This window comes from Pinus tabuliformis, chromosome 4_2 (genome assembly GCF_031772625.1).
Source record: "Pinus tabuliformis cultivar Carrire ecotype Pingquan chromosome 4_2, CPIR1, whole genome shotgun sequence".
NCBI classification, from domain to species: Eukaryota; Viridiplantae; Streptophyta; class Pinopsida; order Pinales; family Pinaceae; genus Pinus; species Pinus tabuliformis.
In genome coordinates, this window is record NC_142304.1 from 987,521,385 (window position 1) to 987,534,573 (window position 13,189).

The window sequence follows — 13,189 nt, forward strand, 5'->3', positions numbered from 1 at the left end:
GGAAAAGACTAAAATACATTAAATAAAAAAATAAATTAAAAACATGATAAGTAAGAAAGATCCTACACTACCTTAAACACTAAATATAAACTGGACTCTATATGAGATGGCAGAATAATTCAAGTTCATTCCCGAGACTAAAAGCAATTCATACTCCCCCAACCATCTGCAAAATATTTTGAATTTCTCGTAACATCACTGTTATTCCATCAACGTTATTTGAAAGTGGAAGAGGGGGTGTATTTTGAAAAAATGGTTAAATGATTCCAACGTTGCAAAAACATGGAATTCTGTGCATTCAAATTCTTTTTTTCTCCCGGTGCCAAATTAAATATAGTACTTTGAAAAATTCCATCATTAATTGCTTACTTGTAAAGGCAACCTTATGAAAATCAGTCTGATACCCTGATTGCGGGTGTTAGACTTCATTTTTTAAAGAAATCTTGCAATTATTAACATCTCATAACACTGCTCTGCCCCACCTCCACCCAATTTTGGTCCCATTTCAAAATTGAATTCAAACGCTTTCCCCTAAGTTTGGTCCCATTCCAAAATTAATTTCAAAAGCTTTCTAGAGGGAAAGCATAAAGCTCTGGGACATCGCAGGGCATGAGTCATGACACATCATCTTCTTTTAATCTGCCCTAATTTCATTGTATTGAGGAGGTCACATAAATCCCAGAAGGTGACTTAAATCTGGATCTCATTGGATAATCTTCTAAAAATTAACAGAACTCATTGTTCTATTGCGTCTGATCCAGGTCCTTCACAATGGTAATCTCTACCCTACATTGTTGCGCTCTGTAATAATGTCTTTATCAAATTTTATACTTCCTATGTTCTCTAATCTTTCTTCGTGTATGTATAACAGGAAAGCAGACAGGGGTATAGCCAAAGTCAGGAACAGAGGGAGACAACAAATAATCCTGAGGATCTCACTGCTTTTGTAAGTTTTTTCGATTGGTTTTAAACGAATTGGGCTTAACCCACGTTCCCACCTATCCACACGCGAATTTGATTTACAAATAGATGGTCTCTTATCTGTAAAACTAATAATGGAAATGGTAGAATTTGGTATGCCTTTTTGATTTGGATGTTATTTTTCAATGGGTGATGTATTTCTTGTTGTTTAAGCACGCCCAAATGTAGATCTGACCATGTCGTCATGATATACTGCATTGCTTTGAGCATACTGACATTATATCCAGAGTGGGTCATTTTATTTTCTCGTGTTCAGCATATCCAACTCCACTGCCAAGAGTGCAATAGTACTTTTCTACATTGTTGGCTCATTACGGTGCCTTTTTTTTTTTTTTATTCTTTTGGATGGCGTTTTGTCCATTTTGATGATGCTCAACTGTAATGTCAGTTACATGATATTGTGGTTTACTGCTTTGTTTGGTCGAAACGATGATGAAGAATGTATTATGCCGTTGATCACAATTCCATAGTCTTCAGGTTGTGTGTCCGACGTTAGGAATACGGTTTTCTGTCTGGTTAGGGCTATGTTAGATGTGCTAAGATATTGTTTGCAGTGGCTTCACAAGCACGCTGTTGAGGGTTTTGCCAAGAATGATTGTTTGAGGGAGTACTGAATTACATGGTTCTTGAAGCGTCTTAAAATCTAGTTCAAGAATCTTGCTCTAGCATACTACATTCAATGAACTTCGGTTTTATCTATTTTCGTCCACAGTAATAGTAAGATTAGGAAGCTTGGCTCCATTTCCTAGAATGGCCATATCGAATTGTTGTGGCCAGATGGAGGCGCACTGCAAATGAACAATGGTATGAAATTAAGCTCAGGACAGTAAGTGTAATGACAAGGCTGGATAGCTGAGAGATAGTCAAGGATAAGAATCTAGAACCACAGGATAAATAAATCAGGACTGAGCTCAGTATGGTAGTGGACATTAAATTATTGGAACTTCCAATGACATAATGGATGGATGCAACTCCATCTCATACTCTGTTTGGTTCTAAATCTTAGATTTATTTGGCTTTATAGCTCCGTATGGTAGTGGGCGTTCTATTATTAGAACTTTGAAATATTGTCTAATGCAGCTCCAGCTCATACTCTGTCTAGCCCTAACCCTTAGATTAGTTTGCTTCATATCATTAAAGGTATTTGATTATAAAACGTGTAAGCTTGTTCAATCCCCTCCATTGCCATACTTTTTTTTGCTGTCTTTCTTTCTTTCTGCAAGACTGCAACATTATAAGGTTCACCGTTCAATAGTATTGGGCCCCATAATTGACTGCAATAAAAAGGTCTAATAAATTCTACCTCCCCCAAATTTCCAAAAGGGGAAAAAGGTAGTAGTATAATAATATTTACATTACTCTGTAAAAGAAACACTATAAGATGTTATCACTTCAAACTATAACAATTACCCTACCTTAACAATCATCCATGTTTAATCAATTGTAGAAAGATATAGTGTTTGACATAAATTGTGTTATGGATGCATTTCAAATTACTGCAGATAAGGTAAAACTCTAAACTACATCGTCTGCCAGCCTGGTTAAATTGCATAATTTTTCTATTCTGGGATTCATTTGATTTTCTTTATGGATATGTTAGAATAGACGAGCCTGTAGTTGCTTACACTAACATGTTCCTAAGGCTGATTCATGCTAAAGAACAAAAATGGTCTTGAAGTTTTAGCGCTATTCTTATGTAAGATTTGACCACCTAGATAGCGTTCTACAGTTTTTCTTATTAGTATCAAGTAATTGGAGGCAGTACTAGGGATTACTGTATTATGTTATTACATTTTCTCCTAAATGCTTGATTCTAGTTCTGATAGAATCTTGATTGGTTTAATCTGATGGAATTTTGAATTTTGGATTCATTCATTCTGCAGAATGCACTACCTAGTAACTGTAGAGAGGTTGTTCTTGACAAAAAACCGATTTATCAATTCAAAGGGGCTTTTAAAAGAAGCTTGTGAAAATTTCTATTTTGCTCTTCTTTCATATGGTTTTATCAAGGATTGTTCTATTCGAAGCTTGGTTTGGCTTGTTTGGATTGATTGATCATTGATGATGTGTATTTCTCAGTCAAAATCAATGAGTGACTTAGCTAAGGACCCAAAAAACAAAGAATTATCAGGCATCAAGGGATACAGAGTGATAAAATCCTCATGGAATGAAGCATAGTGTTACCTCCAAGTTATGCACAAAATATAAATGCAATCACCAAGCACAAATCCCAGGGCAACTTGAGAACACCTGCTGTCACCTTGGTGGTCATCCTCCTCACTTTAGGTCAGCTCTCCTTTGGCACAAGGGGTGATTCCCTCAGATCAAATCACCCATCTGTGTTGTTGATGTAGATCTACAAATGAGATTAGTGATTTGATTACCTTATGGTTTTACAGTATGTATTTGATGAAATTGAAGAGGACAAGTGCCTTATCCTATTGGGCTAGGTGTCTGGGCAGTAAGATGACAAATTGGCCTTGAATAAAATGAAGAAATCAACTAGACTACTAGTTTACTATTGAAAAACCCTACTAGTCATATCCGCCAAATAAGTGTGCAAAACTGAATGAAATATTCCATTTGATACATATTCACCATCCATATAACCTCCACCAATGCACTCGGTAATCATCAAAGTAAAGAGAATGACAGGTCAATCAGCAAAGATGAATGAACAACCAATGAATACCTCATTTACAGATCTGTTTACATCACACATGAAAGGATCAAAAGATCACAGCCAAATACGACTCTCTGAACCCAAAAAAAAAACCCCCAAAATGAATGAAATACTTCTGGATAAGAAGAATGCACCAACAGATTTATAGTGGCAGCCCTGTACATTACTTCAGCTCACAGAAAAAGAAGATGAATGCAGCATAAATATGTCATGATTTTTCTAGTATAGGAACTGGTATGGAACCCCCATCACTCCTCACATGCAAATCTGAAGGGTGAATGATTCTACGTTATCTAGGACTGGGTAGTTAATATTGTTATAGCAGTCAACGTTTTCTTGGTTAGTTGGTAAAGTGGGGGTGTTTCAACTTTCAACCTCCACCAAGGTTCAAATCCCTTGAGACATGTTTTGTCCCTTGTGAATTGGAAGTTCTGGTTGACTTTGGCAAAACAGATGCTCCCCACCCTCTGCCTTTCACCCAAAGGGATCTTTGTTAATTTTAGGTATGTTCTATGCTGAGAGCAATTTCTTCAATTTTTCATATTAACTCAATATCAATTCCAGATTAGCAATCACATTTAACATGATAGTAAAATGCAGATAGAACATAAACATAAATTGCGGAAGACAAGCCAAGACAAGAGGACACAAGATGTGGTGCCAGCCAGGGACAAACTCCAATGTGGGGAAACCCTTGATCGATTCTTCCTATATGTTCTTCAATAGTTCAGCAGAGAGAGAGAGAGATGTATGTATACATCAGAAGTCAACATTTTGACTTGTCATAATAAGAGCAGAGATCTTCTCTAAGAAGATGACACATGAGGTAGCTGATCTGAACACAGGTGATTCCATCACCTTGCTGTACCTATTACTGTGCTGCACCATGCTGCACCATCATACCATGTCCATCATCACTGTGCTGCACCATCACTGAGCTGTACCTCATCATGCTGCTCTTCATCATCATGCTGCACTATGCATCACTGTGCTACACCACTGTCACAGTGCACTATGCTGCATCTATTCACTAGTGTACCCATCACTGTGCACTATGCTGCACCCATCACTGTGTACTATGCTGCACCAATGACTGTTGTACCCATCACTGTGCAGTGTGCACTATGCTGCACCCATCACACACATGCTGCATCCTTCATGCTGCACTTCAATACATTCATGCTGCTGTACCCTATTACTATGCTGTCCCATCATATCATATTGCTGCACCCTATCACTATGCTGTCAATGCTACAGGACCCTTCTTAAGGGCTAGATAGACAACAGCTAGGGCAGCTCTGTAGCTGCAGATTAGGGCCACCTTAGGACAGCGTATATGGAGCTCTCTTGACAGCATTTAGAACCTGTCTTTTTAGGCCTCCTTTATACAGTCATTAGCCCTCTTATTCTCTGCGGCTAGGGCATGATATGACCCTCCTAAATCAGCGTCTAGATGTTTGTTATAGACCTGTGTTTTTACCCACTCCTTGCTGTGTTTCCATGACCGTATTTAGGGCAGCGTTAGAGCTGGGTCACCTCCTTTATGACTAGGGCTTCTCCTTGCGAATAGAGGTCTCTTTTAGGACAGCGTTAGGGCATATAAGGATAGCGTCTTTGTTATGCCTTTCCTTACTGTGATTCCAAGGCTACATGAAAGTCTTTAGAACAGTGTTGAAGGTTCTTCATCATGGCTGCTATTAAATCTTCTCACAAGCCTGTGGCTAGGGCACATAAACAGCAGATTTAGGGTCTTCATAGATCAGCACCATAGGGTCTCTTAGACCTGCGTTTAGGACAGCTGAGGGTCTCTTCTAGACCAACGATATAGTTGCCTTTCTCTTCTGCGTTAAAGCCTTCTTCACCATGACTGTGTTAGAGTCTAGGGCATCCTTGTATGACAGCGTATGACAGCATCTTAGTGTCTGCTTTGAGGGCATGAACTCTCTTCTAAGACAGCGTTGAGACTTCCTCCGTTAACTGCGTTTATTAGGGTAGCGTTAGAAGCTAGGTCACCTCCTTTTAGGGCTGTGTAGATCCTTCTTTCCCATGGCAGCGTTCAGATCTAGGGCATCTCTTCATTAGGGCAGTGTTGTCTCTTAGGATCTCTCCTCCCACCAAAACCCAAAGACAAGTGGAGAGGAAGAGATCTCAAGAAGAGTGTGTGTGCAAATGACTAGCAAGCCACCTCTTTTTATACTAAAATGTTGAGCACAAGAGGGGGCAATTTGGTTGCTGGCCGACCTTGACGAATTGTCCCATAACACAAATAAATTCATATCTCCATGAATACATGTCGGAATCGGATGATCTTTAGATCAATCCTACACTTCTCGACGAGAGGAATCCAAGGAAAATATCAGCTACCATGAATAAGTAGACCCACATGGAGTTTGGCCCTAGTTGCCAATTTTAACAATCTTTCTGGAGTTATGTAAGGCTTAAGCCAGCTACAGTCTGTTGTAATACTTCCAGATTGGCAAAGGACACATCTGCTGTGCATTGATAACAGATCATAAGAAACATCTTGTCCAAAAAAACAACTGTTATAGAATAGATCTTGAACTTTTCTTTTGATGCAATTCTAGCTGAATGAGGCCAGAATCCTTAGTCTGTCCCTGGTCCAGTCCGTTTGAATTCATATCTCTGTTATCATATTATCAACCCATGCAACTGAACCACAGTTCATGGACTTGAAAGCTCATGTCTGCTTAGAGTCCACAGAAAACTAAACCCACATCTGTTCATGGATTTTGAAAGCTCGTGTCTCTAAATATACCATATAAACACAAGAAACATGCAGAAAGCCAATATAGGACATACAGTTGATGTGACCGATGTATTGGTCAGTGGTATCTATGGCTATATATGATCCTTAAATCAAACTGCCAACCTATCTATCTAAAACTCAAATATTGCAAAATGTTTTCAAACACCTAAGAGCTAGATAAACATTAGTGATTTCGCTTGGAAAGACAGTTTAAAAATGAACATTGATAAGTCATACTAAAGATAAACAATGAGCTGTATCAAATGAGGGTATCCTAGCTCTGCTGCTACAAAATGGATATCTTTATTATTTCTACATTTTAATGTATGTTCTTGTCAATGCTTTCATATTTAAATGAAGAGTCTTTTTGTTGTTTTTTATTCTACAAGTTGGCACGAGGTTTTCAAATATGTTCTGGCTTGTTATTGTGCATTGGTTTATACTCTACTTATGGAAGTCCTTAAGATTTGTAAGTTGACGTGCTAGACTATTAAGTTGGTTTTGTATTTCTTGTTTTGTTTCAGGTTAAAAATCTTCTGGAACAAATGGTAAGGTTCTTTGCCCCATGTAATTTCATTTTCTTACTTCTTATTGTTATTCTGCTTGCTGTCCTCATGGATGCAATATTTTGGAAAGTTGACATGTTGGCATTATTTGATGTTAGTTTTGGTCTATTCGTAATGTGAGTCCCAAGTTCCAATAATGTTCCCTCTATTCTGTTATTATCCAGTATACTGTAGGATGGGCAATATCATGGTTGCTTAATGAGAAATGATGAGCAAGTATAACGAGTGGTAAGAGTGATTTGTTCATAGGTCTGTTTAACTGTAGTTACTGTTTGCTTCTGTTGCAGCAATCCAGGTTCCAGACAATGTCTCAATCCATCATCACAAAAAATATCCTTTGTTACATCTTCACTACTTTATATACATTTGAATTGAATGAATATCTTCACATTCATGATCTATTTGTGTGTTTAAAATTTTGCTTTTGTTGTTTTGCTTGCTTAACAGTTGTTGGAAAAAACTAGCTTTGCAAATGATTATTCTTGTACTTTTCAACATGTGATGTGTTCTTCCATATTTATCTTTTCTTGACTGATTTTCACTTGACGAGATGGGATCTCGTATTGATGATATCGAAAAGAGTATTGAAGATCTTACCATTGAAACAGCAGGGGAAGTTTCACCTTCTAGTTCTTTGTCTCCTTCAGATCAGAGTGGCACAAACTGAAACAGTACTTGGAAGCAGAGACATTTGAAACTCCGAAAGACACATTGATTTCAAGTTCTTTAATATATAGTAATTTTGTTTCGACTGAAGAAAGAGCTCTTTCTTGAAGTCATGGCAGTCTGTTTATAATGAACTTATGTTTGGATATAGGTAATATCATTTTTTCTTACAGTAGGTCGACATAACATGTATTATTGGAAACATATGGCAATGCTCTGCCCAACTAGTTGTTGTGTTGAATATTATGTTTGTAGTACACGGTTTATAAAGAGGACCGAGCTATGTTCTTTTGGATGGATTGAGCAGGCCCTTTCGGTTATTCTGGTACTGCTTTTTTTTTTCTTCTGTTTTTCTTTCTGGTAGGCTACATATTGTTTACTAGTGAAGCTGTAAGAAGGCTTGTATGGCATATCTCAGAAATTGATAGCACCTGAACTTTGAATACGGATTGTGTTTGACTTACAGGGTTTTATTATATATGTGTCCGTATTGGTGTTATTTATGTTTAGAAGCATGTCATGCTTGTAAGAGGGATTATGCTGATAGGTGGTATATTTTGGAATAGGGCTTCCAGAATTTCCATTCTTTCAAAAAAAATATATGGATGGTTTAGATTTAGCAATCTGAGAATTTCTTTGCTGTATACACAATCTAATGGATGAAATCAAGGGTTTCCAAACCATTTTTCCATTCAAAACTTATGCGGTGTGTTTGTAGCCTCCACTCTGTCCTGGGCGTTTCAAATTCTCAGCGTAACAGAAATTAAATGGTACACAAGTGTTTTGATGACTATTGGCATTTATCAGCCATTTAATTTATATATGGCTGTGCTTCCTTATTGAATAATATCATGGATGCATTTGTATCGCAAGCTTTGTAAATAGTTTCCCTGGAAACAACAGTGAAAGAGTTTTGTGGATATCAGGAATAAAGTGAGTCTCATGTTTCTTTCACTGATGCTGTTTGACTAATAATCCATAATAGTGGGAAAGATGTGTTTATAAAATATCAAGGAGATGAAGGAAATAACATAATTGGATACGGTGCATAGAGGTAATTGTATACTTCACGCAGATGGCCCTACAAATGGGGTGAAGAAAGGACTGTCAATTGGTTCACGGATTCGTTAAGCCCAGGGCTTGAAGGATAGGAAAGGTACGTGATAAATACAATGCTTATGAACGTTTCAAATCTCATTTGAAATATACCAAGGTTGCTGATGGCCACAGGGCATGACCATAGATAGGAAACCACCAATTGTTTGGTCTGCATCATTTCATCTACAACATTGCACGCTTGACATTAAATGTTTTTTGAGGTTTCCCCAGTTTCTATGATGATCTATTTGCTGCTGCTAGCCAAATAGTTCATACAAGATGGAAATTGTTACTTATCTATGTGAAACATGAAATACATTTCTTTTTTGTTTCAGTTTTTAATTGGGGAAATTTAAGTCTCAAACATAACTCCATGCTTATTAGGCACACATGTTCTCACTGATTTTAATTTGGGAAATTGAAGTCTCAAACATAACTCCATGTTTATTAGGGCACACGTTCTCACTGATTCCGGAGGTCCACATTGGCTGCTTAAGTTTTTTGGGTTATCAAAATCTATAACATGAATCACACGAAATATCAATCAGAACCAATACTGAGGAATGCCTATGCTATTGAGGCCATAACGCACAAGTTTTCTAAATGTACTCATGAATGGGCCATTTTCTGAAGCTTGTCAAATTGTTAACTACAGGAAGTGGGTGTCTTCCACAATTCTATGAAGGTAAGCGAAACTAAATCTATCTAAATGTTACCTGTCTATTACATCAAAAGAAATTTACAGGGTGCTGTCATATATGTACTTAAATTTTCTGAACTAATGTAACTGAAGATTCAACTTTGAGCTGAAAGACCCTTTGCATGCTAGCTAGGCTGCAGGCAACATACTGCTAGGCATGCGCGTTGACATAACGAATCATACTGGTTGGTCTCACAAAATGTTAAAAATCTGTTCTAATATAAATTATATAGACTTTTCAAATAAAACACAAGCAGATCTAACTAGAGCAGACATATGTCTAGGACCAAATAAATTAATTAAGTTGGTAGATTGCTTTGATTGGTGCCTGTATCACCATTTTTGCATTTGTATTATTATATGCTTTAATCTTTCATTTTTGAAGGTCCACATGTTGCGGATTTGGTCCTGCATATATTTGTGATAGGCTTCCAATTTAGAAGCTTTAGGTTCTGATCAAGAATTTCTTTGGGCTGCTTGCTTGAATGTTTGATAGATCCTCCTAAACAACCATTTGTGTTAAAATAACATTGAAAACATAAAATTAAAAAGCTAAAATGACAGTGCAAGGCCTTAAAACCCTTTACAAAAGATGGCTTCCTTCCGTCTTAAAACGCAAAATTCCAAATTTCTGATGCTCATTTTAGATTTCTAAATTTGTAAGAGTGATTTGGAACAATGTATGTTTAGATGATTTTTCAATGTTTTTGGCTTTTGTTTATTCTCTTCTAGAGTATGTCTTTGGTTATTCCTACTATATTGTGTCTTTATTTTTAAAATTTGTGTTTTCAAAAAAATTGACTAATTTGCTGAAAATTCTTATTTATTTGTATTTTTATACAACTTAATTATGTTAAACTGTTTAGAATTTTTATTTGTAATAGCATTCATTTCTATATAATTTAATTATAAAATAAAATATTTTTATATTATGTAATATTTTTATTGAAGTTATAAAATGAAACATATGATATTTTAATTGAATTTAAAATGAAAAAGATAATATTTTACAATATTAAAAAAATGACAAAGTATTGTAAATATGAATTTTTTTCGTAAATAAGTCATTCTTATAAATGAATGAAAGTCTTACTTTTCAATAAAACTATATGCTATTTGTCATACCTTTTGATGTATGAGCATTATGGCAATCTACAATTTTTTTCTCTTTTAATAAAAGTGTAATTTTATTATCAATGAAATAAAATTACATTTTGTAGATACATCACTGACATGTATTCAAGGATAAAGGATCACTTGGATCTTTCACAATAGTTTGCTTAAATTGTTCATAATTGAGAAAAATGAAAAAAACTTGCTAGAATATGTAATGGATTGTATAGTAGTAGAAGTCATCCACTTTGCCTTTTTTTTTTACTTCCTTCCATACTTTTGGGGCAAGTTGGATAACAACCAATGCCATATCCACCAAGTTTGTTGTAGGTGTGAGTTCCTTTTTTGATTTAGAGCTTTCTAATTCATGACATCTTTTAATTTCTGACATCATTTCTTTCTTTGTTGTTGTTTCTTTGATGATTGCAAGATTTGGTCTGATTGCTATCTCTTTGTTTTGACTGGGATCTATGGATTGTGGTGGGAGCTCGCTTTTGTGTGGTTGTTTCAATCATTACCTCATTTTCTTTGCTGGGGGGAGTGGTGGGGGGCTCTTTTGATCCTCCTCTCTTCATTATCCAAAAAGGGGGGCTTGTAAGGTTGTTAAATCTTTATTTTAATTCATTGCTCTTTCCTCTTATTTGTTGTTTTTTGGCTAGAGAGCAATTATCTTGTAAATGTCTTGTTTCGTTACATACACGACACTTGAAGGTCATGTTTTTGTAATCAAGACTATGTCCATTTTTCAGCGAGATGCGATTTGACAACCACTTGTTGAGGTTGATGTCTACACAAATGTAGGTGTATGTGAAAAGCCCCTTTCTTTTTCTCTCACCGTCTGTTTTTATAAATACTCCCAGTGCGTTTATGATGCTTTCAAGTATTTGGTGATGCCAAAAGTGAAGTGGGAGGTTTGGAAAACAAACTTAGACAAGCATTTTTGTGATTTCCATGGTTGATGAGTCGAATTTTGGGAACTAGGGAGTAGTGAATAAATGAACTCTTTCACAAAACCATAGTCTTAGAATTTTCAGTTAATCTTCTTTTAAGAAAGGGTGTACTATGAAGAAGCCCTTTGAGCATAAGTAAATGTCACAATCTTTGGTCCAGTTTATGTAGATCCATTGGTAAATGTCTCTAGTCTTAGGCTAGAAATTGTTAAATCTATAAATTATAGTCTGTGAAAATATGGCATGTTTACATGTGAGTTCTTGATCTCTAACTATGGGTATTTCTCCATCTTTTTTGTTATGTAAGGTCCAAGCATAGTCCTAGATGGGGTTGTGGCCTTAGTATGTTTTGCACCTCCTCTGATTGCTTCTTTGTAGAAGACTAATCACCTAGATCTTGTTTCGCCACAGAGTCTTGAGACCAAGGAAAGATTGGAGCCTTTGCTTATTTTATAATCTTTGAGAATCTTGTTGTCTTGTAACAATTTCCCTTTCAAGATGAGCTTTTGCTTTGCTATTGGGAGCCCCTCTCACTGTTGAATCTTGTTTTTGCAGCTTTCCATTGAGTCCTTGTCCTTTACGTAGATCAGTATGGATTTATCTGATAGAGTTTTTATGAATATCTGGAAGGACTTGTTTTTTTCGTGCATGTTGAGAATTGGGCCATCTATGAGCTAGGACAATGCTTCTTATCTCCATATGGGATTTCTTTTGGTATAAGGTTTGCAAGTAGGAGATTGGCTCATCCTTTCTCCTTGAGTCTCTTCTAGGAAAAAGCCTCCTCTTGATCTAGGTTTCCAATGAGATCTACTTTAGTTTAGGGGCAAAAGAGTGGAAAAACATGTGTATCTGGACATGCAAGCTTGAAAGCACATCCAAAATTATGCTAAAAATGAATCGATTCTACTAACCACTCTTCCAACCCTAATAGAGGAAGGAAATGGGTTTTTTTCAATTAGATCAGCTTCAATCTAAGGGAATGGAGCAAAAAATATTGAAAAACAAGACATTCAAGCCTCGAGAACCCCCACAAAACTGCTTGATTCCCCTTCCCACCACCAACAAAGAAACATGAAAGGGGCCAAGCATTTGAGACAAGCGGATACAAACCCTCTACATGGATATCCCCAAGTCTACAATTAGTTAACAAGCAATCAAACCCTATATCCAAAAAAGAGAGATTGGTTGTTGAGAAATCTAGGAGCAGCTAGATTAGGTGATTTCTCTTTCTTTTCATAACTACTTGTGATATATTTTTTACTTAACTTGATTAGCTTTTTGTTTAACTTGATTATTATTAGTCTTCTCTTATCAAACAACTACCAAACCTTAAAGAACAATAAGACAAGAGGACACTGAATATAGGTGATCAGCCAAGGCCAAAATCTCTCCAATTGAGAGGAAAACCCACAATAATTTTTCTCTTCTTATAAAACTTCAATTGAAGAATTCCAAGACCTATGACCCTTGACCAAGACCCTCCAATACCAAGCCAAATCTTTCCTGCTTTCCAACAACCTTGACCGCAACAACTTTTGCAATTTTGATCCCCAATAGATTATTCTGTAGTTTCAATCTGTTCAATAGATTCTTCTACAAATTTGACTTGCCCAACAGATTCTTCTACAACTTTGATTTTCCTGGCAAATTCTTCTATAACTTCGA

General features: G+C 36.4%; 1 protein-coding gene across 2 annotated transcripts; it reads left to right on the forward strand.

Moving 5' to 3' along the window:
• The first annotated feature begins 372 nt into the window (after positions 1–372).
• Positions 373–7,958, forward strand: LOC149172985 (heat shock factor-binding protein-like). Of its 2 annotated transcripts, XM_089424475.1 has the most exons (5): positions 400–774; positions 872–946; positions 6,956–6,979; positions 7,285–7,327; positions 7,540–7,958. In XM_089424475.1, exons 1-5 carry the CDS (start codon positions 772–774, stop codon positions 7,662–7,664), a joined length of 270 nt encoding a protein of 89 aa, XP_089280601.1. In that variant the 5' UTR covers positions 400–771; the 3' UTR covers positions 7,665–7,958. The 2 variants fall into 2 exon arrangements, with proteins under 2 accessions (XP_089280600.1, XP_089280601.1); XM_089424474.1 differs by having other exon boundaries at positions 373–774; positions 7,285–7,958.
• The last annotated feature ends 5,231 nt before the right edge of the window (positions 7,959–13,189 follow it).

Excerpts from the sequence above, each read along its gene's own strand:
- LOC149172985 (XM_089424474.1), top strand. Across the intron at positions 947-6,955 it reads CTGAGGATCTCACTGCTTTT|GTTAAAAATCTTCTGGAACA; the intron begins GTAAGTTTTTTC and ends GTTTTGTTTCAG. Across the intron at positions 6,980-7,284 it reads AAAATCTTCTGGAACAAATG|CAATCCAGGTTCCAGACAAT; the intron begins GTAAGGTTCTTT and ends CTTCTGTTGCAG.